The sequence below is a fragment of the Gracilinanus agilis genome, chromosome 5 (genome assembly GCF_016433145.1).
Source record: "Gracilinanus agilis isolate LMUSP501 chromosome 5, AgileGrace, whole genome shotgun sequence".
Classification (NCBI taxonomy): domain Eukaryota; kingdom Metazoa; phylum Chordata; class Mammalia; order Didelphimorphia; family Didelphidae; genus Gracilinanus; species Gracilinanus agilis.
Window position 1 is genome coordinate 271,117,206 of NC_058134.1, and position 27,883 is coordinate 271,145,088.

Here is a 27,883-nt window from a genome sequence, read left to right on the forward strand (position 1 = left end):
CAACTACTCTTGAACTACCTAGGTATTATTATCACCCTAGGTATTATTATCACCCTCATTTTAGAAATGAAACAACTGAGGCAAATAAAGGTCAAGTGACTTGCCCAAGGTCACTCAGGTAGTGAGTATCTGAAGGTAGATTTGAACAGAAATCTTAAAGACTCCAGGCCCTATGTTCTATGCCTGCAGACAAACAACCCATCTATAACTTATTGTCTTAGAGTTATCTGGAGGCACTGAGAGATTAAGTGATTTACCCAGAGTCACATAGCACTTAAACCTAGATCTTCCTGACATCAAGACCACCCTCTACTATGCCATACCACTTTCTCCTCCAAATAGTCAGAAATAGAACAAGACTCAAAGAAAATAATTCAGACTATTCACTGGAATGTCAGATATTGAAGCTGAAGATTAACTACTTTGGCCACATAATGAAAAGACAGAACTCATTGGAAAAGCCCCTGATACTGGAGAGGGTTCGAGGCAAAAGGAAAAGGGAATGGCAGAGGCTGAGATGGATAGATAGGGTCATGGAAACCATGGACTGGAGCTTGGACAGACTTTGGGAGATATCAGAAGATAGCAGGGCTTGGTGTACAATGGCCCCTGGAATCCACAACAGCTACATTTCACATGGATGACATCAATACAGTGAGAATAAGGAAGGGCTTACCATGATTCACAATTAAATCAATCGCTCGCTCATGGCCCATTTCCTGTAGAATCTGCAAAAGGTCACCGATAGTCTTGTTTTTCTGCGCCCAAGACCACAGTAATTCTCTGGTTCCACTTTTACCCTGCTCCATGTATTTTTCAATGTGTCGAACTTCTAGCCAACTACTGGAAATTCGTTCAGCTGTGGAATTGGGGGAGGGAAGAGAGAACAAAGAGAAGACAACTTACTTCACTTTCATATCAGATCAAAAGTTAAAGTCACTGAGTGGCTGTCCTTGAAAACTTTTAAGGAAGTGAAAGATAATATCAAAGGGAGAGGAGGGAAATGTTCAACTGACATATATAGTATCTGTATAATTATCTGATACAAAATGTTTTTTTTTCCTTTCCCTTTAATTTGTGGGGGAAGGAGATTTGGAGGAAGCAAAGAAGAGGGAAACTACCAAAATAGAAAAGAAAATAAGGAAAGAGAAAATTTTAACACTTTCAAAAATGGGGGAAAAAGGAAAATAGAAAGATATAAGAATACAGAAAAAATTTGAACTACCAAAATAGACAGAATTAAGAAAACAGAAAATTTTAACTCTATCACAACAGAAAAAAATAAGAAAATAGAAAATTTTAAGACTATAGAAAAATTTTAAACTACTAAAATAGAAAAAATTAAGAACACAGAAAAAAATTTAACTACTAAAATAGAAAACAATTAAAGAAACTGAGAGAATAATTAAAACTTTTTTAAAATGCACAGAAAAGAACAGAAGGAAAACCAGTAGGAAACAAGGACAAGCAAGGCAGCTTTGAAAATAGTATCCTGACTTTTATTATATACTTAAAAATAAAAACATGCTCCAAGTAATAGATTCACAGCTTTATGAATACTCTTTTTATGTTCTATTTTGCATATGGAAATGTTCATCTTATTTGGTATTGTCAAATTCAGAAAAAGACCCCAGATGGAGAAATAAAAAGCAGCAAAAACAATATCCAGATCCTTTGAGGTATGATGTTATTGTTATCACTATTTTAGAGATGAAGAAATTGAGGCTGCTAAAGGGATTTATCCAGGGTCAAACAACCAAGTGTCTGAAGTGGGATTCACACTCAGGTCCTTCTTGACTCCAAGTGCAGCTTGCTCTCTATTCCACTTCCTAGAGGCCATGATATCTTATAACTTTTCAGCATGAATTTCAAATCTTAAGTGTATTTTAAAAAATAAGTCTTGTTCTCTGGCTTTAATTAATACAGGTATCTATTCCAAGGAGAAGCATGGTAAGGGTTAGGCAACTGGGGTTAAGTGACTTGCTCAGGGTCACATAGTTAGGAAGTGTCTGAGTTCAGATTTAAATCCAGGTCTCCCCAACTCTTGACCTGGCTCTCTATCCACTGGGTCACCTTGCTTCCTCTTTAAGTGTATTTTCAAAGGAGAAAAGGGGTAACAAAGAAGACAACAACTAAATCCTTAAATATGTTCATGGAATTTGGCCTGATAGTAAGAGATTTAAGCCATCCTAACTCTTCTACATACCTACTGCTATTAATCCTGTGCTTTGCATCAAAATTACAAGTGTTGATAAGTCCACAAAAGGAGAGGTAAGCTCTGTGTGTAGGCGCTGAAACCAATCTCAGTCTGGAGAAAAGATTTGTTCTCTACCCTTTTCAAAATTGCTCTGTCCTCCATTTCACACCCAGGACATCCCTAGAGACTACCACTGTCAGAAGTCATAGTGAGAGGTAGGAAATTCCCACATTTCATAATTCTTGGTGGTAGAATTCATGATTAAAACTGGGAGATTCTTGTCCCTGGCAAAATGAGGCTGGCTCTTTGGGAAACTCTTATGGTAGTCACTGGCAGCCCCCTGTGTAATTAGAAAATCTTGAACCCTTGGACTACATTACCCAGCATCCTTTTCCTTTTTGTCCCCAAGTTGCGTGCTTATGTTGTATAGATAAATGTGGGTTTGGCTCTGCCCTCACTCTCTTCGCTGGCTACAGTGGCTGGGTTTAATCCTTTTTTATTCTAGCTTTTTATTTTCTTTTTCTTCAAGTTATTATTAATAAATCTTATTAAATATAATACTTGGAGATGTTATATATTAATTCTTAATCTTATACATAATTAGTCAATGAATATTTTTAAAAAACTCTTTCCTTCTGTTTTAAAACTGATACTAAGTATGGATTCCAAGGTAGAAAAGTCATAAAGACTAAGTGGCAGTAGGACTTTCTATACAAATATCACTATTTGAAATGAGAAGGCCTGGGAAAAGCACAATATATTGCTTCCAGTGGCCCTGAATACATGTTCATAGAATTAAGTGAAATTGGGGGCAACCAGGTAGTACAGTGGATAGAGCACCAAGGCTGGAATTAGGAGGGCCTGGGTTCAAATCTGACCTCAGACACTTCCTAGCTGTGTGATCCTGGGCAAGTCACTTAATTCCAATTTGTGGCTCACAGAAGGTAAGGGTAAAACAAACAAACAAACAAAAAAAAAGAATTAAGTGAAATTGAATTCGTGTTGCATCTTCACATTATCAGTTCTAGTTGTGAATAATTTGATTTGCTTAAACTCCAAGCAAGCTATGCATAGACCACAATAAGCAAGTTCCCTTACTTTAAAGTAATTTTCAATTACAAAACAGTCCTGGCCTGCTTTTCCTTGTAAACTGAAAAACCACATTATGCTTTACATGTTTTTATTGTGATTGCTGCCAAATCCTGCACAAACAAAATTGAAAGGTGGAAATGAAAAACGTAGTCATGCAGAAGGGGGTGCTGGGCAGAAAAAAAATTGGGAACCAATGACTAATCTACCTCTGAATGGCAGCTCTCTTTATTAAAAGTGAAACATATACACACATTAAGTGAGGATGATAGATTCGATTCAAATGCATGGGTAGGCTGCAAAAGAACAGCCACAACTAAGTATTTCACATCAGGGAATTGGAATGTCTCCATTGTTCTCTGGTTTTTTCAAAACAGATAAAGAAGTAGTGGGGGCAGCTGGGTAGCTCAGTGGATTGAGAACCAGGCCTAGAGATGGGAGGTCCTAGGTTCAAATCTGGCCTCAGACACTTCCCAGCTGTGTGACCCTGGGCAAGTCACTTGACCCCCCCATTGCCCACCCTTACCACTCTTCCATCTATAAGCCAATACACAGTATTGGCTCTAAGACAGAAGGTAAGGGTCTAAAAAAATTAAAAAAAAAAAAAAGTAGTCCATCTCCTTGCCAGTTCTTCTATCCAGATTCCTGATCCCATTCCCTCTGGCCATCTCCAGCAAATTCCCCCCACTACAGTCCCCATTTTTTTTTATTCTTCAATCTTTCCTTATTTGCTGGTATCCACCAGCCTGCAAGCATCCCCCAATATCCCCTTATCCTTAAAAAACAAACATTTTTCTAGATTCTACCATCTCTGCTAACAACAGACCTATCTATTTCTCCTCCCTTTTTCAACTAGTCAACTCCACTCAGTGTTTTCACTTCCTTTCCATTGATTCCTTTCCAAGATTGGCTTTGGATTTCATTGACCAACTTAATTATTCTTTCCAAAGTTATAAATAATCTCTTAATTATTGTCTGGTTTTTTTCTCAATCCTTATCCTTGCCCTCTCAGCAGTATCTGACATTGTTGACCAGCTTCTCCTGAAAACCCTCTCCTCCTCTTGGGGCTTTTGTGGCATGGCTCTCAAGGTTTTTCTCCCACTCGCTGACTACTCTTCCCCAGTGTCTTGCTTTATTTTTTACCTATGTCACCCATAACAGTTTTGTACCTCAAGGCACTACCCTGGGCCCTTTTTTCTTTTCTTTCTATATACTCACCTAGTGATCTCATCCCCTCCTATGGGTCCAGCCATTATCTCTATGCAGATTACATACATACATACATATATGTATATATGTATGTATATCCAGAGTCTCTTGAGCTCAGATACCACATCATTGATTGCCTACTGGTCATTTCCAACTGGAGAGACTCCTCAAACATCTCAAATTCAGCAAGACTAAAAGGGAACTCATTACCTTTCCACTAAACTGCATCCCTCTTACTGTCAAGGCATCATCATCCTTCTAGTCACCCAGGGTCATTAAGGACTTCAAGGTCATTCTCCACTCCTAACTTTCACTCTCTCCACATAGCTAATCAGTTGCCAATCTTGGTTTGTTTGTTTTTTTAATCTCTACATTATTGTTTTCTCTCTACCCAAGAGAACTTCTCTACCACTATTAGCATCCTAATTCAGACCCTCATTGCCTATTTACCTGGATCACAGCAAAATCCTAGTTGACCTTGTCTCAAATTCCTTCCAATTCCAATATATTCTCCAAACTTTTAAGATCTGGCTATGATAATCCCTTTAAACTCTCTCTCTCTCTCTCTCTCTCTCTCTCTCTCTCTTTCTCTCTCTCTCTCTCTCTCTCTCCCTCTCTCTCTGAAAAAACTCATTTTGCTTCCTATTTGTTACCTTATGATAATATAAACTCACTCAGCATGTAAAGAGCCCTTCACAAGCTGGCCTCTTCTATCTTTCTTGTATTCTTACACATTACTCTCCTTCACACACTCAACAGTTCAAGAATATTGACCTACTTTCTGTGCCTCGTAGACAACATTCCCCTTTCTGTCTAAGTATCTTAGAACTGGCTCTCCTCCATGCCTAGGATACTCTCCCTCCTCACCTCTGCTCCTTAGAGTCTCTGCTTCCTTTCCAACTCAGTCATCTTTTGCAGAAAGCATTCCCCTTTAAAGTTATCTTATATCTATTCTCTATGCATCTTGTATTTATGTTGAAATGGGAGAATCCCAGAATGGAAGCTCTTTGAGGGCAGGGATTGTTTTTCTCCTCTCCTCCCCCTTCTCTTCTAGTTTAGCACAGTATTACCTAGTAGAAAACACAATAAATGCTCATTCAATGATTGTAAAGATGTGTGTTTTCATCAGAGAAGAATGTATATTTTCTTCTATCTCCCTAAATATCTTTGTGTTTATCGACTGTTTCAACCTACAAGGCAGGAGGCAAGGCAAATCAAGTATCTGGGAATTTTTAGAAGATCTACCAATACTTTTTATCCTGCTTCCTAATCTCCTTCTGGCCAGGAACTGATCCTGAATTCTTGAAGACTGAACCATTGGAGCCTTAACTTTGCCAGGCTCTCCCAATGAAGAAAAGCTTTGTGCCCCAAATTATCCATATGGCCATATTTTTTTTTAGCTGAAAGAACATCAGGAAACTTTCTAAGCTCTAAAGGAATTATGCCCTCAGTTGGAGGTCCCCATCTATAAAATCACACATCACTGATGACTATCTACATGATACATTTGGCATTCAAAGCTAAAAGGTAGTTACCATGTGGTTCAGCTTCCAGAAAGATTTCTTTCTGACTCATTGACTGGCCTGGTTGGTTGAAGTTCATCTCTAAAGCAACATTAGCCACCTAGCTTACTCTCTTCTGTCTGTGGATGAGGCTAACATCACAAGAGACAGACTAGTTTGGGGACACAAGGTAGGAATAAGGGACTGGTCTGTGAACTCACTGGTATAGGGAATTCTCAGCAGAGGGAACTCCCTCAACCAGTGCAAATCAGCAACTATCTAGTCTTAAAGAGTTGCCCAGAACCCCTTGAGGTTGTCACACAAGATTTGTCCAAGGAGGAATTTGAACAAAGAGCTCCAAAGTCAGTAGTCTATCCACACTGTCTCTAGTGCATGAAAAGTGATCCAGTGAAAAGTCTTAGTTTGAGAAAAAGAAATATGCAATAAATAATTAACCCTTAAAGGGGCAACTAGGTAGCACAGTGGATAGAGTGGCAGGTCTGGAGTCAGGAGGTCCTGGGTTCAAGTCTGGCCTCAGACACATCCTAGCTGTGTGATCCTAGGCAAGCCACTTAACCCCATTGCCTAGCCCTTGCTGCTCAATACTTAGTATGAATTCTAAGATAGAAGGTAAAAGTTTAATTAGCCTTACACCATGTCATTGTCTTTTTTTCTGCTACTCGCCCAACAGGAAAAAAGTAGACATATACACTATCAATTTTAAACATTTGAGGAATAATCCATTATACTTTCTATCCTACTAGTTCCTACATTAAAGCTCAACATTGTGGGTCCAAATCATCTTGAGAAAACTTGAGAAAAAAATTAAAATAAATTTAAGATATACTCGAGAGGATTTGTGTATATACATACAACAATATCATACCCATTTTATAGATGAGGAAACTGAGGCAAACAGAGGTTGTGATTTTCCCAGAGACATACAGTTAGTAAATGTCTAAGGCTGGATTTGAAGTTAGCTCTTCATGATTCCAGGTCTAGCATTTAATCCATTGCCCCACCTAATTGCCTAATGTTCCATAATGTTCTACCTCATTGTTTAGGTCAATTAATAAGCATTTACTGAATGCTTACTATGTGCCAGCTAAATATGTATATATTTAGCTGGCACATAGTATATACTATATATATATATATATATATATATATTTAGCTGGCATATATTTATATACTGTCCTGAATTTATTTCACAAAAGTCAGAAGCTCTGCATTGGACTACTTTGAAAGAAGAGACGGTGAAAAACATTAGAATCAGAAAAATCTGACTGCCACTTCCGAGCTCTGAGGCCTCTGACAAGTCATTTAATCTCTCTGTACCTCAAGTTCCTTAACTGTAAAGTGAGAGAATTGAACTAGATGGTTTCTAAGCACCATTTGTTGTTAATCTCTCTTGACCTCAGTTTCCCTAACTGGGGGAAAGGGACATGTGTAGATAGCCCCAAAGGTTCCTTTCATCTTTCATCTATGATCCTACAAAATAAATTCAACTTTAAAAGGCACCACTGTAGAATTGAGATTTTATGCTCCTTTCCTCTANATATATATATATATTTAGCTGGCACATATTTATATACTGTCCTGAATTTATTTCACAAAAGTCAGAAGCTCTGCATTGGACTACTTTGAAAGAAGAGACGGTGAAAAACATTAGAATCAGAAAAATCTGACTGCCACTTCCGAGCTCTGAGGCCTCTGACAAGTCATTTAATCTCTCTGTACCTCAAGTTCCTTAACTGTAAAGTGAGAGAGTTGAACTAGATGGTTTCTAAGCACCATTTGTTGTTAATCTCTCTTGACCTCAGTTTCCCTAACTGGGGGAAAGGGACATGTGTAGATAGCCCCAAAGGTTCCTTTCATCTTTCATCTATGATCCTACAAAATAAATTCAACTTTAAAAGGCACCACTGTAGAATTGAGATTTTATGCTCCTTTCCTCTAGCTGATGACAATCCTGCCAACATTCTGATTGGTTTTCTCTTGTTCATGCCCCAAGTGGTAAAAGACTCTAAGAGACAATTAATATATAGAAAGTGCCCGATTCACTTAGAATCGTTATAGAATAAGAGTCTGAAGGGACTTAGAGACCATGTAGTCCAACTGTGTGATTTTACAATGAAGAAAATTGAGGCTAGGAGAGGTCAAGTTGTCCATAGTCATAAAATAAGTTAAAAGTAATCCAGGTCCCTTGATTCTCAGGTGTATGCTTTTTCAATTTGGTTTTATGATGTTACATTGTTCCCCAAAAATGTCAATACTGGAAATAAACCATTCAACATGGTGATTTGTGTCACAATCTTTGACTAAGATAACTCTGAGGGTATGTTCTTTGGCATTTATGGATTTCTCTGGTCCTTCTCTACTAGTGGTTCAGCCTGGGCTTACACATGACTAAATCTAAAAGGGATGCAAGTAAATTATAAAGTTCAGAATTAATATTTGGAATCAAAATAGGGAGAACAAGATGTTTAAGAGACAAATTAAGGACATCATGCCTCCAGGGAAAACTGAACATAACTCTTGGGGGTGGGATTTCAAGTCAGGGAAGAAGTCTAGATAGCATTCATTGCATTTCCTGGAAAGAGAAGAGAATTTGCTGAAAATATAAGCTTATTTATCCCCTCTCCATAAGCTCTGAACCTGAATTAGAGCTCACTGAGAAACATTTCATCTAATGATCCTGAATGGTTCAAAAATCATTCAAAATTCAGGAAGGAAATCAAAATTAGAATACTTTACTGCACACTTTCCTAAGTAGTGTTAACCACTGGGGACTTAAGTTCAACAAATCACAAGCCCAAATATGCAAATATGTGTCTGAAGGGGTTTTTTAGAATAATGCAATACAACTGTACATGGTATGTGTGTTTTTGCATACACCCCCAGGCAAAATTCCCTGCAAAGTTAAGATAATATTTTTACAATTTGTTTTAGAAGAGACTAATGATGTCTCTCTTTTTTTTCTCCACAGCATATAATGGAGGGAAAAACCCAAACCAACAACCCAACCTTCCCAGATAAAGTTTCTAATTGTAGAAAAAACAGAACAACCCCAAATCACAATTCATTCACATTATTTACACCAAGCAATAACACTGAAACCAAATGACAATCTTTTTATTCTATTGAAATAATACATAAGTATTCACTACTTCAGAGACTTCCCCAACTTTCACTCCCACTTGAGTGGCAAGTTCCTGTAGGTTGTATGCTTTATTGCACTCTAGAGGTAATCCTATGAGGCAGTACTTCTACCACCATAACTTCTAAGCCCCCACCAATATGTTTTTCATTAACAATCTATCAGTAGATTTAATTAGCTCTTAGCAAAGGCATTTACTCAACTAACACAAGAAAGTAATGTCTATATGTATATATATATATATATATGTATATATATGCATATATATGTAAATATACACATATTTATAATTATCCCACAAATATCAAGAGTGTCTGTGGAAAAAGTGGTTCAGACTTACAGCATAATGGTAGCAAGGTAGGAATCACAAATGGCAAAGTAACTCACAACTTCTATTACTACAGAATGACAGCCATTATCATAGAGCTTGGAAATGCTTTCTCTCTCCCTAGGTTACACACCTAGCCTCTGTTGGGTTCACAGGTTGGCTCCTTTCTTGAGTCCATTGTTGGCCCCACTCTCAACCAGAAGAGATCAAGAAGAGGTCATGCTTTGCCCTTGGGGAGACTATTTTTGAGTACAAGTCTCTATCTCTGGTGGCATGCGTTGTTTCTTGCTGGTCCAGAAGCTTAGGTTACATGATTAAATGGAAAAGGTGGGCTGGAATATAAAGTCCCAAGGGTCTTCCACAAAGCACACCTGAGCCTAGACTCTCCAAAAGCCTAAAGAGTATGAGTGATTCTCTACATATTTGCTAATTCTCTAAGATATTTTTTCTAGTGTCCATTGCCTTTATCAAGTGATCAAAGTTTTAATGGGTAGGTAGATGGTAAAGTGGATTAGAGTGCTGAGCCTGGAGTCAGGAAGATTCCTCTTCTTGAATTCAAATCCAGCCTCTGACATTTGCCAGCTGGGTGACCCAGGCAAGTCCCTTAAACCCTGTTTGCCTCAGTTTCCTCACATGTAAAATGAGCTAGAGAAGGAAATGGCAAACCACTTGAGTGGTTTTGCCAAGAAAACTCCAAATAGGGTCATGAAGAATAGGGCAAGCCTGAAAAACAACTTAAGTACAAAACTTTATAATCCACTCAAGTGGATTAAATACTTTCACACATTATTGTAGAGTTATAGGAAAACTCCTTAACAACTCCTTAATACATTTTGATTACAGGAAAGCTATGGAGCACAGTGGATAGAGTGCCAGGCATGGAATCTCAGGGATCTGGGTTCAGATCTGGCCTCAGATACTTCCTAGCTGTGTGACCCTGGGCAAGTCACTTAACCCCAATTGCCTAAGTGCTTATTGCTCTTCTGCCTTGGAATCAATACTTAATATTGAGTATTGAATCAAAGCAGAAGGTATATATATATTGGAATTACTTTCATTGGCTCTTTGACCACATCGACTGGGATGGAGAGGGATTCTCTCCCTTACACATAGGCCAAAGTATTCAAGGAAACTCTTAGCTCCTTAGCTTTATGGGTAACTGAAGTAGAAATTCTTAAGTGGGGGGAGGAGAGGGGTAGAAAATACTTATTAAGTGCCTCTTGTATGCCAGCACTCCTAAATGCTTTACAAATGGTATCCACTGCTCTTCATAGCAACCCTGCAAGGTAGGTGCAATTATTATAATCCTCATTTTACAGAAGAAGAAAAAGAGGTTAAATTACTTGCCCAGGAACACAAAGCTAATAAATGTCAAAGGTTAGATTTCATGGTATTGATGAAATCTCTTAACAATCACTCTATATTGAGGAAGAAACACAGAATTACATAGAAGAATGTATATCAGCACAGGGGTTGACATCATTGATTATTTTGAGTTTTAGCTAAATCTAGAATGTCTCTCAAATATCAGTCTCTTGTAAGATCACTGAAGAGGGCTTGAAGCTCTGACTTTTCTAGAATTCTTCATTATATCTCTAATTTGCTCATTTGTAGTTTCCGATTTCACCACAGTTGCCACCAAAAAGATACCTTTTGTCATTTCCTCTGGGTAAAGTACTATTTCACAAGTCTGATTAGAGGGTTCACTTTTGTACATTGCTTTGAAGATTATAGGATCATAGATAGCAAGCTGGAAGGAACCTTTGAAGTCATTTAGCCCAGGGTAGTAAAATTCAAATAGAAATGGAGTCCATTAAACTGGACATAAAGAATTATGAGCTATCCTGCTCAGGCTGCATATTGCCTTAGAAAAACACATGCTAAGTTCTCTATGTTTGATTGTATTTTGTTATTTTGTTAAATCCATTTTAATCTGGTTTGGGCCACACATGGGAGTGCCTTATGCAGGCTTCTTATTTGACACCTGAGATCTAGTCCGCCTTCATTTTTCAGATGAGGAAACTAATTCCCAAGGAAGTTAAATTATTTGCCAGAGATCACACAGGTAGTAACAAAAGAGAAGTTTGAAACTAGATTATCTGACTCAAGCTTTGCTGTTGTTGTTCAGTTGTATCTGACTCTTCATGACCCCGTCTGGAGTTTTCTTGGCAAAGATACCAGAGAGATTTGCTATTTCCTTCTCTAACTCTTTTTACAGATGATGTAAGTGAAACAAACAGGGTTAAGTGACTTACCCAGTCACATAGCTGATAAGTGTCGGAGGCCAGATTTGAACTCATGAAGAAGAGTCTTCTTGACTCCAGACTACGGAACTGCCATATTATCAAGCTACTATATACCACCAGAACAGAGTGTGATAAAGACTTGAGAGACAGTGTAACAATGAGGCTCTGCCTTAGAGCCAGGAACCCATGTGTTCGAATCTTGCCTCTGACATTTATTAAGTGATAATTGTGCCCAAATCATTTAGCCTCTAAATTCACCAAGGCAAATTGTATTGGTTTCAGGAATATAGAACTGGAAGGGATCTCTGTATGGCAGGAACAAAAGCTTGAAAATGTGACCTATGGCATCATGATGATTGTAAACAGTGAAATAGCTCCCATGGAAAATTTCATATAACTACCCTTGGGATCAAGGACCTCTCAGAGGTGGGACTATCCCTCTGTATGGTCTGCCCCCTTACAATCTCAAAGGTCATCTTGTGCAATAAGGGAGATAAAGAGGAGCCTCTCTACTACATTGCCCCAAAGAAGTCATCCAACCTCTATTTAAAGATATTTAGTGTCGGCATTCCAATTGGTTATGTACATTTAGGAACTGAAAGAAGCTATTCACAAAATGGCCAGACAGACCAATAACATACAAAGCAATAGCCCTTTCTTCCCACATTCATTAATCCACTCAAGGTGAGGTTCAAAGATTTAGTGATGAATGGGAAAGGAGATGGAGCTAATAATGGTTACTACAAAGAAGGTTGCCAGAACCTAGGATCCTAAGGCATTCTGACCTTAACTCATGACGGTGTTTGATATGGGGGAATCAGCAACATTCTTGTGAGAGGCTGCCCTCAGACCTGACACACACAGCTTTGGCTATGCTCTTCTGTCTTCTTTTAATCAATGTATAGGGTGCCTGCAAGCTTTCTTGCTTCTCATTCAGGAAATCACTGAGGGAGGCAAGGCCAAGTGTTTTATTAAGAGAGGACTGATTCTTGCTCAAGAACTTGTTATTCAGGGGACAGCTGGGTAGCTCAGTGGATTGAGAGTCAGGCCTAGAGACAGGAGGTCCTAGGTTCAAATCCAGCCTCAGACACTTCCCAGCTGTGTGACCCTGGGCAAGTCACCTGACCCCCATTGCCCACCCTTACCACTCTTCCACCTAAGAGCCAATACACAGAAGTTAGGGATTTAAAAAATAAAATTAAAAAAAAAAAAGAACTTGTTATTCGTTTCCCATTCCTAAGGAAATTCTAGGAAATGGGAGTCAAGGATCTGTCTGTATAAGCATGTGTTGTAGGGAAATTAGGGAAAGTGAAGGTGACACAGAATTCCCAGAATGAGATATGCTTGGTTCCAGAAAAGAGAAAGGGGTTCAGAGAGGATCCATACCCCATAAGCCATAGAGATTTTTTTTACTATCATGCTTTAATTCTAAGGAAGTTGACCCCAATTAGAAATGTGGGACACTTTGGACTATCACAGAAAAAGAACTTGCATTCTTCAGAGCCAACCCTTAGCAAGAGAAATTCTGTCTCTCTGCAACCTCTACCTATTTCTTTCCAGTGGAGCAAAGCACAAAGCCTAGTTCCTCTTTTATGTGACAATGCTCCCCAAATTTGAAGGCAACAATATGACATAGTCAAAACTTGACTGGATTTGGAGTAGAAAAATTCAAATTCAAATTCTACTTCTACTACTTGCTACTTTGGGACCTTAAGCAGATCACTGGAATTCTCTTGTCTTCCATTTTTTTTGTCTGTAAAATGAGGGGTTTCAACTTAACTTACCTCTTAGGTCTCCCTACAATATAGCTACTAAAAGAGAAATTCATCAGGCCATTTAGCAGGACATATCTTCAGCTTATCTTTGAAATTAATTATCTCTCATCCCCTCTATCTACACAAAATTACAGTTTTCAAGGTAGAGGAGACCTCAGAGGTTGTCTTTCTAATCCTACCCAAAACTTGACAGGAGTAAGCTTTGCAACATTTCCAGGAAATAGTCATCTATGTTTTGCTAGAACTCTGGGAGTGATTATAATAAAAACACTACTAGTTTTTAATTTTAGATAACATTTAGGAACTAAAGGAAGCTTTTCACCAAATGGCCAGAAATACCAGTAGTACAAAGCAATAACCATTTCTTCCTGCATTCATTAGTACACTCAAGGAGAGGTGCCAAGGGCAGGGAGGAAGATGGGGGTCATAATAATTCAAAAGAAATAATAAAGAAATAAAATAATAAATAAAAATTAAATTATATTTAAAATTTTTTAACTTAAACACAAATGTGCTTTTAGCTTTCAGAGTTATGCCTTCAAGGCATTGGGTTCCGAGGAACTTAGAGCCCAAGTCTTACAGCCTATCACTTCTTTGCTATGAATTGGATGGAGCTGGGCAGAGTGGAGAATCACAGAATCTCAGAGTTGGAAGAATACTCAGAAGTCCAACCCATAACTGAACAAAAGTATCTTCTTATAACATACTAGACAAGAGGTTATTCAATTATTGTTTAAAGACCTCCACTGAGGCTGATTTCACCACATCCTTAGGAAACTCATTCTATTTATTAGGAAAAGTACCTTTTCATTAAGCCCCAACTTACCTATTTGTCTACTTTACTTCTAAGGCTGTCAGTTTCTTTGTCTTCAAAATTGGACTACACAATCTCTATAATTCCTTGCTGCTCTCAAACCCTGTGATTTTATAAGATCTATGCTTCTCAAAGCTCAAAAGTATGTTGATAAATGTTTGACAACTGGCTCTCCAAAGAAAAATATATATGCATGATACACTTTAAAACTTAATCTGCATTATTAACATTTTCTCCATCACTGTAAAGCTAGACATTCAATAAGACAATAAATCAAGAAGTCCAGATTTATAAGTTTACTGATTTCTGAAATATAAATGTTCATGCTGAAAATTTAACAATTGGCTCTTAAGAGTTGATATAAGCTAGCTCCAGGACATCCCTATAAAAGTTCCCCTCCAATACTTCATGGTGGCATAATGGTGATACTAGATTCTAGTTGGCTAAACCAGGGAAGTATAAGTTTTGGTACATCCCACTAAACTGAAAAGACTTTGAATACAGGTCAGAATGTGTTATCGGAGAACTAGACTGGTCAAATTAAGAGATGTTCATTACTGAAAGTTTGGCCCCAAAGAGAAAAGTAAATTTTGACATATCACACATCAATCCACAAAGATCACCTGTTAAAGTATGGTGGGGACCAACTTCAACCTGTATTTATACTGGCATTCCTCCTACAGGTGAAAGCACAAATCCTCTGAAGTATTCACATATGAATCCTTAGGTAGAAACATTGTTTAAGCCACTCCGCACTATAAGAAGGCAATAGACCAGAAAAGTCCCCAATCCATTGGAAATCTCTCTGCTTTTGAAAAAAACAAAAGAGCCTTGTCTGAGATTTTTATTAGGGGACTCAGAATTTATGTTTCTTTCTCCACAAGGCACCTATGTTGTTGCCTATGACTCCTCTGCATACAATTTTTAAGGTATTATTTTAGATGATTCAAATGTTCATATACATTTACTTTTAAATTATATTAGCTGTAGACACAATGGCTGTCTACATAAAGTAGGGACATTTATGTAGGGGAAAATGCTATTAAGGGGAAAAAAGATTTTTCACAAAAAGATTGACAAATCTACATATTTAGTGTAGACTTTCCACATTCTCTGCAAAGGCTAAGGATAAAAAGAAAAATTAATAAGATTGAAAAGCTATAGTCTTTTTTTGAACTGAAACCTTCATTCTAACCTGAGATCATAGGTTCCAAGACTGAAGACACCTGAGAACCATGGTGGTGAACCTATGGCATGTGTGCCAGAGGGGGCATTCAGAGTACTCTGTGAGTGCTGTTGCCCCAGCACAGAGTTGGACACAGCATGGGAAAGAGGTCCAGAGGGCCTCAGGAACAGGCTCCTCCCTCCACCTCTCCACCAGTTCCTGAGAACATTTCTCACATTACCTGCCCCTCTAAAAGGTTCAGTTCACCATCACTGCCTTAGAGGCTATTTAGTCTGGCCCCTTCCTCTTCCAGATGAGGAAACTAAGACCCAGAGAACTGTAATTATTTGGCCAAAGTCATATAAGTAATAAGTAGCAGAGAAGGTCTTTGAACCTCTGTCCCCTGACTGTAAGCCCAGTGCTCTTTTCCCTATATTAAGGCAAATTGAACAATTAGTAGCTGAAGGAAAATAAATTTAAGAAATGTTGAAAGCCTACATACATTATGATTATAAAGTATATGCAAATATACAATTATAAGGTACATCATAAAACACACACTATCAGTTAAACAACTCTTGGTCCTTGGAAGAAAAGCCATGGCACATCTGGGGAGCCTACTAAGAAGCAAAGGCATCATCCTGCCAACAAAGGTCCAGATAGTCAATGCTTTTTGGTTTTTCCAGTAGTAGGATATGGCCTGGAGAGCTAGACTACAAGGAAAGCTCAGCGCTTCTCAGCTGGTGCTGGGGAAGACTTTTGCGAGCCCCTTGGCCAGCCAAGGAGATCAAAGCAATCGAAGACTTCGGGAAATAAATTCAGACTATTCTCTGGAAGGTCAAATACTGAAGATGAAGCTTAAACACTCTGGCCAGACAAGGATGAGACAGGACTCAGTGGGGAAAACCCTGTTGTTGGGAAAGCCTGAAGGCAAACAGAGAAGGCAGAGGATGAGGTGGATCTTTGGTGTCATGGAAACAGCGAATACGAACTTGGACAGACTTGGAGAGATAGTGGAGAATAGAAAAGCCCCCTGTGTTGTGGCCCAGGGGGTCACCAATGGTCTGACACGGCTGAAAAACAATCTAGATTTCATGTATACACATACATACAATTATAAAGTTGAAAATGGACAAGTTGGGTAACACTGGAAACTTTAAAAGGCAAAGTAAAGTTGGGGACAGAAATGCAAATGGGGGACTGTGGACCCAGGAATGCTCGTAAAGGGGGAAAAATGAAAGTAACTTTTTGAGGACATTGTCCCTTCTGATTTCAAATGTCATTCTCTTTTTTTGACGGGGTAAGACAAGGCAAGAGAGCTAGAAAGTGCGCCTTCCACGACCAAGAGAAAGTACTAACTCTCCTTGGAAGTACTTCGAAGTCTTTCAAAGCGCCAGAAGAATATGTGCTTTTGATAGCAATGAAACAGCCCTCCCCATCACCTGCGCTTTCTTCGGAGCCCATGGCGCAGGCTGGAGAAAGAGCTCAGCCTCGGCCAAGCCACTTACTTCCCCCAAAAGTCGTGGAGCCGCCCCTCCTTCCCCCGCGCCGGCCTCAGCTCCCCACTTGCGGGGGCGCAGTAGCACTCACCTAGTCCCCGCCAGCCCAGTACTCCGTCGCAGCTGTCCAGGATAGAGCAGAAGGTGCCCAGAAGGGAAGGGGGCAGATCGAACAGAGGCAGGCTCGTGGGGAAGGCTGCGGGCTCCCAGGGGCTGCTCCTGCCGTCACCGGGCGCCCAAGCCATCGCCCCGAAGCGCCTGGGAACCCCTATTCCCTCCCTGCTGCTTGCTGGTACTGGGCTAACTAGGGGAAACAAAGAGTGGGTGGGGAGCCCAGGGCTTTTTCTCCACCCTCTCTTCTCCCTAAGCGCCCTCTTTCACAACTACGGAAATCCGACCCGTGCAGCCATCACCCCCGTCTGATGAGCGCCGTTCCTTAGCCAAGTCCCGCAGCTGGCCAGGCTTCGGCTCCATGACGCAAACTGCAATTATAGCTCTAACACAGAAGAGATTCCCAGCCTGAGGAACCGGCCCCGCCTCCGAACTTTGGAGGGCGACACAACTCTTCTCTCCCACCCCTACCCTGACTGTCTTTCATTCATCTCGGGCTTCTCCAGGGCCGATGTGCTTCTGGCTAACATTTGTGGTGGGGCCAGAGAGGAAAAGTAAGAAATCCTTAGCAAAAACCGGACTCCCCAAACAATTAGAGAGTGATGCAATACTCATTAGACTCTACCTCCCCGCAGAGGGCGCTGGGCATGCCCCCTGAATTCAAGAAAAATCACAGATCTCAACAGATTCCAGCACCAGAAGGGACCACACTGCTATGACTATCCCAGTTCTGAGAAGATGGGTTTAAATGCTTTTGGGGGCGGGGTTTGAAATTGGCTGGGTCAGATAACCTCTCAGGTTCCTTTTGGTTCTAAATCTTTTCATCCTTTCATTCTCTCTCTATTATTTAGCAACTATTCGACTTCCCTACTTACTTTGCTCCTTCCTCAAAAATGTTAATTTGCCATAGAGATTACTGGTCAAAAATTTTGATAGGAACGTTTTGAGAAGAAATGAAGAGGATTAACAACCATATCCAAACGTTCCAAATCGGCAGTAAGGGAAACCACTCTAAGGATTCACTTCAATACATGGAAAATGTCAAAGACAAATCAGCAATGTCAATAAGGGAAGAGAAAACAGGGGTATTAATATTTTTGGTGGAGCTGTGAACTGGTCCAACTATTCTAGAAATATGTGAGTCACTAAAATATTTATACCCTTTGACCAAGTGATACCACTAAAGAGTATTTATCCTAAAGAGATCAAAGAGCGGGGGGAAAATCCTTAATAGGTTTCTAGCAGCCTTTTCTGTGGTAGCTAAACACTAAAAACAAAATGGATGCTACCAATTGGAGAAGAGTTGAAAAAACGGTAGTATCTGAATGTGATGAGTTTTCATGCAGTGAGAAATGAAAAACATGAGGAATTTGGAGACTCATAGGAAAACTGTATGAACTATTGCAAATTAAAGAGAGTAGACCCAGAACAATACACATAATGACAACAATCAAGTAAATAACACTAGCAGGCAGCTGACATAAGATTAAAGCTTCACAGGTTTAGAGCTAGAAGGGAGCTCAGAGGTAATTTTGATCCAAGCCACTCATTTTATAAGGAAGACACTGAACAGAGAGAATTGAAGTGATTTACTCAGTCTTAACGGTAGTAAATAGCCAAGCTGTGATATGAATCCAGGTCCTTTGGCTACCTAGCTAGCTAGCATTTTACCTACTGAATCACATCTTTTAAGTCCAGGGCACAGATGATGAAACACATATCCCTCCTCTGCAGAAGTGGGCTGAAAACCATACCAGATCTCATATTATATTGTAAATGGCCAATCATCAAAACAGTCTGGTACTGGCTAAGAAATAGAGTAGATCAATGGAGTAGATTAGGTAATCAATATACTGTAGTAAATTACTATCATAACCTAGTATCTGATAAACCCAAAGCTCCACACTTTTGGGAGAAGAACTCACTAGTTGACAAAAACTACTGGGAAAAGTCTACTTTTCTAAAAGAGTATGGCAGAAATTAGGTACAGACAAACATATTACGCCATATACCAAGATAAAGTCAAAATGGATACCAGATCTAGAAATAAAAGGTGACACACAATAAGTTAGGGGAACATGTTTGCCTGACAGATTTATGGATGAGGGAGGCATTCTTGAACAAACAAGATATAGAGAACATTAAGATAAGTAAAATGGATGGTTTTGATTACATTAAATTAAAAAGGGTTTGTACAAGCAAAACCAATGCAACCAAGATTGGAAGGGAAACAAGAAAACTGTAAGAAATCTTGATAGCAAGAGACTCTGACAAAGCTCTCATTTCTTAGATACAGTGAGAACTGACTATAATTTATAAGAATACAAGCCATTCCCAACTGATAAATGATCAAAGCTAGCAGTTCTCAGATGAAGAAAAAACTAGTATAGTCATATGAAAAAATGCTCCAAAACACTATTAAAGAAATGCAAATTTTAAAAACTCTGAGATACCACCTCACACCTATTAGATGGGCTAATATGACTGACCAAAAATGAAAATGACAAATGTTGGAGAGGATGTGGGAAATTTGGAACACTAATACACTATTGGTGGTGCTGTGAACTAATACAATCATACTGGAGAACAATGTGGAACTGCCCAAAGGGCCATCAAATTATGCCTTGCCTTTGACCCAGCCATAGCACTACTAGGTTTATATGTCAGAAATCAAAGAAAAAAAGAAAAGGACACGTATGTACAAAAACTGGAAACTGAGGAGATGCCCATCAATTGAAGAATGGCTGAACAAATTGTGGTATCTGTTTGAAATGGAATAGTATTGTGCCGTAAGAAACAATGAACAGGATCATTTCAGAAAAACCTGGAAAGACTTCTTTGTTGGAAAGTGAAGTGAGCAGAAACAGGAGAACATTGTATACCAGTGATTCCCAAAGTGGGCACCACCGCCCCCTGGTGGGTGCTGCAGCAATCCAAGGAGGCGGTGATGGCCACAGGTACATTTATCTTTCCTATTAATTGCTATTAAAATTTTTAAAAAATTAATTTCCAGGGGGCTAAGTAATATTTTTTCTGGAAAGGGGGCAGTAGGCCAAAAAAATTTGGGAACCACTGTTGTATATGGTAAAAGAAATATTGTATGATGACCAACTGTGAAGGACTAAACTATCGTCAGGAACACAAGGATCTAAGACAACCCCAGGTAACTCATGATGAAAAATGCTATTCCCCAGCTATAGAAGAAATTGAAGCAAACCATTTTCACTTTATTTCCTTCATGGGCTTTTTCTTGTATGTGTGATATATGCCTTCTTTAGTGATATGGGGAATATGGAACTATGTATTATATGACAGTACTGGTATAAACTCTATCAGATTATTTACTGCCTGGGAAGTGAGGAGGGGAAGGAGGAAGAGAATTTGGATTGCAAAATGTCATAAAGCAATCATTGAAAATTGTTTCTACATGAAATTGAAAAAAAAAAGAAATAGCAATATAAAAAAAAAGTATGTTGAATATCGCATCCCCTGAGCTGATGGACTGACTTGGTCTTTCAGTTGGTTTTTCTTTTCTACAAGACATTTAGCAGAGTGCCTGGCACCTAGCAGGCACTTTGTAAATGCATATTGGAGGGGCAGTTAGGTGGCTTTGTGGATTGAAAGCCAGGCCTGGAAATGGGAGTTCCTAAATTCAAGTCTGGCCTCAGACATTTCCCAGTAACCCTGGACAAGCCCCCACTGCCTTGCCCTTACCCCTTTTCTGGCTTGGACATGATGCTTAGTATTGATTCTAAGACAGAAGATAAGGGTTTTTTAAAAATGCTTATTATTGACTGACTAAGCGATCAAAGGAGAGAAGGGAAGAAGGCATGGGATGAGCAGGGAGTATTTTCTATGTATATTTATATGTGTATGTACATACATGCACACTTACATAACACAGTACAAACACACACATACACATATACTTATATACACATATTTTAAAATTCAAACCTTTTTTGAAAACAATTTGGCTTTAACACCCAAAAAAATCCTACAGGATTATGTCAGCACTCATTTTCAAAAACCACAAATACTCAAACTAATATTTAAAGTAAATAGTTACTTTTTTACTATGATGCTTGTTAAGAAATTTGAATCTGAGGTGGAGAAATTTCTCTTACCGGAAAAATATGGCTCATTTTGTTTGCCAACAGTTCCTCGGTCAAGGACCTGTTTTGTTTCAGGAAATGTTGGTCACTGTCCCTTAGTTCCTATTGTTGACTCTGCCTGTCAGGAGCTCTGGGTTCAATAATGTTTTAAAAATATTCACTTTTCTTCTTCCATGGAGCTCAAAAAATCTTTTGGTAGGATATAAGCAAAATCTTTTTTATTAAAAACAAACCCTCAGCTTTCTTCTTCCCGTGGATTTGGAAATTATTTCCCCTGCAAGTGGATAAATCCCCCAAAAGAACCATTGCTTCAAGATATGAATAAGGTCAGAGAGGCCTCAGAACGTAGGTAGGCCTGTTGCATTACACAGTACAAGTGTACATGTATACACAACTGTTAGCAATTATTTAGTAAACACTTATATGTGGTAGTTTCCTGGTGTGGTGGGTTTTTCTTTGTGGGGAAAGGATTCGAATCTGGATATCTTGGTTTCTTTTTTTAACCCTTACCTCCTGTCTTAAAATCAATATTAAGTATCAGGTCCAAGCCAGAAAAGTGGTAAGGGCAAGGCAATTGGGATTAAGTGACTTGCCCAGAGTCATAGGAAAGAAGTGTCTAAGTTCAAATTTGAATCCAGAACCTCTTATCTCCAGACCTGTCTCTCTTTATCCACTAGCTATCTAGCTACCCTTTGGATATCCTCTATTGTTGTTGACTTGTGCTCTTAAAATGATTCTGTCTGTCTGTCTGTCTGTCTGTCTGTCTGTCTCTCTCTGTCTCTGTCTCTCTCTCTCTCTGTCTCTCTGTCTCTCTCTCCCTCTTCTTCTTTTTCTACCCCCGCCCCTCCCTCTCCCTGTCTCTTTTTCTCTCTGACTCAGGTTCACTGTCCTCTATTGTCTCTTCTCATAAGATGCTCCATCCCCAATCCTGCAATTCTGTGCATTTTAACTTGCATTTTCCCAGTCTAGAAATTCCTCCCTCCATATCAACTTCTTCTTCTGGCTTTCCTGACTTCCTTTCAGTCTCAGCTTAAAACCACTTTTGCAAGAAGCTTTCCCTCACCCTCCTGAATGCTAGTCCTTCTCTCTGAGATTGCCTCCAGTTGATCCTGTTTATTTCTTGTTTTCTTGTTTGTACAGAGTTGTTTATCTGTCATCTCCTCTTTGAGAAAATAAATTCTGTCTTTTTTTTCAAATCAGGGCTTAGTGCATAGTAGACACTTAATAAATTTGTTGGTTTGACCTTGGGTTCTACATAGTGAACAACAAAAATCCTGTGAGAAAAAAAGTTGTTTTGTTTTTTTTTAAAACTTACCTTCTGCCTTAGAATTGATACTATGCATTGGTTCCAAGGCAGAAGAGTGGTAAGGGCAAGGCAATGGGGGTTAAGTGACTTGTCTAGGATCACACAGCTAGGAAGTATCTGAGGCCAGATTTAAACCTAGGACCTCCTGTCTCTAAGCCTGGCTCTCAATTCACTGAGCTACCCAACTGTCCCTGGTTTGTTTGTTTGTTTGTTTTTTTAAATTAAGGAAGTAATCTGTTAATTCCCCCAAAACACAGAACCACCAAAGTGGTTATAATAAATTATGTCTTTAATCAGGACAAGTGAGACAATGCTCTCACGGGCACCAAACAGAGCCACTACTCTGGACTGGGGGAACACTGTCTCCTAGAAAGATACCATAATTGGAATTTCCAATGAGGAACTAAAGAACTTGGGGTTATATTTCTACCTTAGGGAGTATAACCAAGGAGGAATGATTGACTGGTTACATAGAGGCTTGGGAAAGAGGATGCAGTCAGAGGCTAGAATACCTGGGAGCAGCTAGATACAAGAGAAACTAGCAAGACAAAAAGGTCCTTAAGATTGGCTATTTCCACTCCTATCCAGATGTTCCAAGGTGCTTGATTGTCTAGTTTGGGACAAGGATGTGAGTCAGGGATTTTTCTTGAAGGCAAGTTCCCATGGGACACAGGTAAATTTGGGGTTTCATAAAACAAGGGGGTCAATAGGAGGCAGCTGGGTGGCTCAGTGGATTGAGAGTCTGGTCTAGAGATGGGTAAAAAACAGACAAAAAACTCCCAAGGTTGTCAAATCTAATTGCAAAACCTGATGTAGTGTTTCCTTTCCTCAGTCTCTTTATTGTAACATCTGACACCATGACTACCCCTTTCTCCTTGAAAGTCTCCTCTGTCTTGACTGCTGCTGACAACACATTGTTCTGTCTTTTACCCATTCTTCTTGTTCCTTTCCTGGGCATTGTCTAAGACCTCCCTAGGAGAATTTCATTTGCTTTCTTTTATTATTATTAAAAACTCCTACTTTCTGACTTAGTAACAACTGTAAGACAAAAGGGCAAGGGCTAGGCAAACAGGGTTAAGTGACCTTTTCAGGGTCATACAACTAGGAAGTGTCTGAGGTCACATTTGAACCCAAATTCTCACATCTTCAGGTCTGGCACTCTATCCACTGTGCCATCTAGTTGCCCTGAATTTCATCTACTTTCATGGTTCTATCTATTATATCTACTTGGATGGTCCTTAAATTCATATTTCAGTTCTGACATCTCCCTGCCAACTGTAGGCATAAATCTCCATCTACTTGTGTGTATTGCCTCTACCTCTATAAGTGGATGAGATCTTTCCTAATTCACTATCTCAATCAATGATACCTTCGACTTCCTATGCTGTTTTTTGTTTTGTTTTGTTTTGTTTTGTTTTGTTTTGTTTTGTTTTGTTTTTTTGGTATCCTCTGTCAGCTCTGTGGCACAGTGGATAGAGCACTCTGTCTGGAGGTAGGAGGTCTGTCTCATCTGGCCTCAGATACATACTAGCTGTGTAACCGTGGGCAAGTCACAACTCTATTTGCCTCAGTTTCTTCATCTGTAAACTCAGCTGGAGAAGGAATTGGCAAACCACTCTAGTATCTTTGCCAAGAAAACACCAAATGGGGTCTGGAAGAGTCAAACATGACTGAATCACAATAACAACAAATCTAAGCAAAACTGGGCCCTCCATTTTATCCAACTTATGGTAGTAGCATGGAAGTGTCAATGTGAATTCTGGAAGCCCCAAGTTTGCCCATTTCCCTTGGGAACTTACTTTAAGTGAAGTCCCAAAGTGACTTTGTCTTAGACTGAATAAGGGATTTCCCAGCACCCATTAAGTGTCCTGAATAGGCGTGATAGAAATACTCAAATGCTCAATCACCCTTTTACTCTTAAAAGTTTCCTCCATTGTATCAGAGATCAGTCCCAAGAAGACCAACACCTGTGCGGGAACCATCCTTTTAGTATCCATTGTAGTAGACCACTCCTTGATACCCCAGCCTCTGGCTAGAGCCTCTTTCCCAAGCCTGCTTACAACCTGTCAGTGGATGTTTGAGATGCTTAATTCCCCAAAAGATATATAAGATCCTTCTGTTCTATTATTCTTTGGAGTATCATCCCGAGTGTGATTCTTCCAGAGATATTATCCCCAGAGCCCCAGGGTTCCAACCTTGTGTAGTATCTGGCATTTGGCTCTGTGTGGCAACCAATTATCCTGGACCTATCCCTTCCCTGATTGAAGATTTGGTTTTGCTGACTACTTTAGTGGCTTTCAGTTTTTCCAGGTTGACATAAAATCCAAAAATGAAAATCCCTACCTTCAAGGAATTTATAGTTACAAGGTCATCATGCAAATAGCTAAGTACAGAATAAATAGGAAGTAATGAAGAAAAGAAAGATACTCAATTAACTGGGGGTGGGGAAGGCTTCCAGTGAAAGAAGGCACTTCAGTTGGAACTGAGACAGCCAGAGCAGCTAAGTGGCACAGTAGATAGAATTCCAAGATTAGAGTCAGGAAGACACAGCTTTCCTAGTTCAAATCTGGTCTTAAACATTTACTGGCTGGATGATCCTGAGCAAATCATTTAACCCTGTTTGCCTCAGTTTCCTCATCTGTAAAATGAGCTGGAGAAGGAAATGGCCAACCACTCCAATATCCTTGCCAAGAAAACCCCTAATGGGATCAGATATAACTGAACAACAAACAACAAAAGTCAGTATCTGACTGTGTCACTATCCTGCTCAGACCAGTAACTCCTTCTTGTGTTTGAGATCAAATAGAATTTTTTCCATTGGGCATTCCAAATCTTTGCAATGGGGATCCAGTTTGCCTTTCCAGACTTACTCCCCAGGCCTCCCTTTCATTCTCTGATTCAGCCTCACTGGCTTACTTAACTGTTCCTCACACCTGACATGCCATGGAGTGTGTGTTGAATTACCCAGGAACTTCTGGGGACCCGTTTGGCTTCATGATGAAGGTCTTGAGCTTTCAGATGAGAAGGCAATTCCTCGACTGGACACTGGGCAGGAGTGCTCCTGGCCCAGTGAACCTCAAAGACTGTAACTTTGCTTTTTGTTTCCCTCTTTCACTCTCCCAAGTGCCAAGAAATTGTCTCTCACTATACTTTCTAAGAGGGAAGAGAGTGGCCCTGCCTCTTCTCACACTCCAGTTGCATGATGGTAGTGGCAAAAGTCACTCAGATTTTCAGTGGGAGCATTTACACCTTGGAAATCGGCAAAGGCAATGAATTGGGAGTTGACTCATTACTTTGTTTAGACTTCAGAAGCAATAGAGAAAAAGTTAATAATGTTGATTAAATTTTAAAGTGTGTCCTGGTGCATTTTTAAGCCCAGAAAACATTTACTAGCATACTGCTCTTTGCTGGCACCTAGCTGGGCTCAGGGAGCCTAACTAAACACAGGCCTTGGGTGGCTGGCTTCCTTTTCTTTCTTTTCTTAGTCAAAACCTTTACCTTCTGTTTTAGTATCAATTCTAAGTGTGACAAGGGCTAGGCAATTGGGGTTAAGAGACTGGTCCAGGGTCACATAGTTTGGAAGTTTCTGAGACCCTTTTTGAACTTAGGTCCTCTTGGCCTGGTGCTCTATCCACTGGACTACCTAGCTGCCTCCCAGGCTACCTTTTCTACTTTTTCTGGCCCTTTTACTCTTTAAGGTCTCTTGAGTCTAGGCAGTCGCGATTTCTGGATTTCTCTGATTGATGACTGGAAGCTGAAGTTTCCACTTGGGAGAAAATGATCGCTGCCAGGGGGGACAAAAGTCAGCACCTGACTGGGGTCCCTCTCCTGCTCAGTCCAGTGACTCCCTCGAGTTTGGGCTCAAAGAGAAGCTCTTCCCTTGGACTTTACAAATCTTTGCACTCGGGACTTGGGAGCCCGACTCGTCTGGACCGGGCGGAACTGAGGCGAAATGGGAAATGCTGATTCAGCAGGCTCTCCCCAGGCTAGTTTCCGATTTTCTGCCGGTTAGCGCTTTGGAGTCTTTGGTTCTCTGGTGCTTTGGTACCCTTGACCCGAATCCTTTCTAGGCACCCAATAGGAGTCGAGCCTAAACTGCCAATAATTCCCCTCAAGCGCCGGCCCGCCCAGAATTTGCCTGGGTCCGGCCAGGTGGAGGAGGCGGAAGCAGCTCGCGGGCAGGCTGGCGGAAGGGTGCTGCTCACCTTGCTAGGGGCCTCCGTATTTCCAGCGGCTACCGGACACCATGCCCTGCCATAACCAGCAGCTCGGCCCTCCGGCCGCAGCCACTTCCCCGTGCCCGGAGCCCGTGGCCCCCGGCGACGGGCCCGGGCAGGAGCCTGCGGGAGGTCGGGGTAAGCTGCCGGCGGCCAACGGGGCAGACAACGCTGGGGGACCCCTGGCGGAGGACTGCGAGTCCCAGGGGCTCTTCTGCCACCAGATTGGGCCGCAGCTCAAAGTGCTGCCCGTGAACGACCAGATCCGGGAGCTGCAGACCATCATCCGGGCCAAGACGGCCAGCCGCGGGGACTTCGTGTTTTCCGCCGACCGTTTGATCCGGCTGGTGGTGGAGGAGGGCCTGAACCAGCTGCCCTACGAGCGGTGCACGGTGACCACGCCGACCGGCCACAAGTACGAGGGCGTCAGTTTCGAGAAGGGCAACTGCGGCGTGAGCATCATGAGGAGCGGGGAGGCCATGGAGCACGGCCTGCGCGACTGCTGCCGCTCCATCCGCATCGGCAAGATTCTCATCCAGAGCGACGAGGACACCCAGAGGGCCAAGGTCTATTACGCCAAGTTCCCCCCGGACATCGAGCGCAGGAAGGTCCTGCTCATGTACCCCATCCTGAGCACGGGGAACACCGTCATCGAGGCCGTGAAGGTCCTCATAGAGCACGGAGTGCAGCCCAGCGTCATCATCGTGCTCAGCCTCTTCTCCACGCCCCATGGCGCCACGTCCATCATCCGGGAGTTCCCAGACCTCACCATCCTCACCACCGAGGTCCATCCTGTTGCGCCAACACACTTTGGGCAGAAGTATTTCGGGACAGATTAAGGTTACCACCTATGATGTCATGAAGGTCATTGAGTTTTCTCTTGACCCATTTCCGTTGGGAAATGGGATGAGCCAGGGAAGGGGATGGACTTCTTTTTTCTGGGCCAGATGGGAAATACTGGCGGTTTCTTCGTTTCATTTGGTTGTTTCTTGACTGTTGGAACCTAGTGTGGCCATGAAGCACACTCAGTTCTTTAGAATTGAAGGGAATTTGAAAACTGTGTATATTATGCAAATTGCTGGACTTTTCAGTGAGTTAATTTAGCCTCTTGGTTTTGAGATTTACTGATGTTACAAATAAAACCAAAAAG

At 40.6% G+C, this 27,883-nt stretch overlaps 2 protein-coding genes across 2 annotated transcripts in view; one reads left to right on the forward strand and one right to left on the reverse strand.

Annotated features, from left to right (window-relative positions):
• IRAK3 (interleukin 1 receptor associated kinase 3) overlaps positions 1–17,229 on the reverse strand; it is an 88,544-nt gene extending 71,315 nt beyond the window's left edge. Inside the window, exons 1-2 of the mRNA XM_044679206.1 lie at positions 17,076–17,229; positions 677–859 (exon numbers count right to left, since the gene is read on the reverse strand). Coding sequence (XP_044535141.1) covers positions 677–859; positions 17,076–17,229 — 337 coding nt within the window. The remainder of the gene's footprint in view (positions 1–676; positions 860–17,075) is intronic.
• A 2,606-nt stretch (positions 17,230–19,835) lies between these two features.
• Positions 19,836–27,883, forward strand: LOC123250186 (uracil phosphoribosyltransferase homolog). The gene is made up of 2 exons (XM_044679207.1): positions 19,836–19,850; positions 26,748–27,883. Exons 1-2 carry the CDS (start codon positions 19,836–19,838, stop codon positions 27,570–27,572), a joined length of 840 nt encoding a protein of 279 aa, XP_044535142.1. The 3' UTR covers positions 27,573–27,883.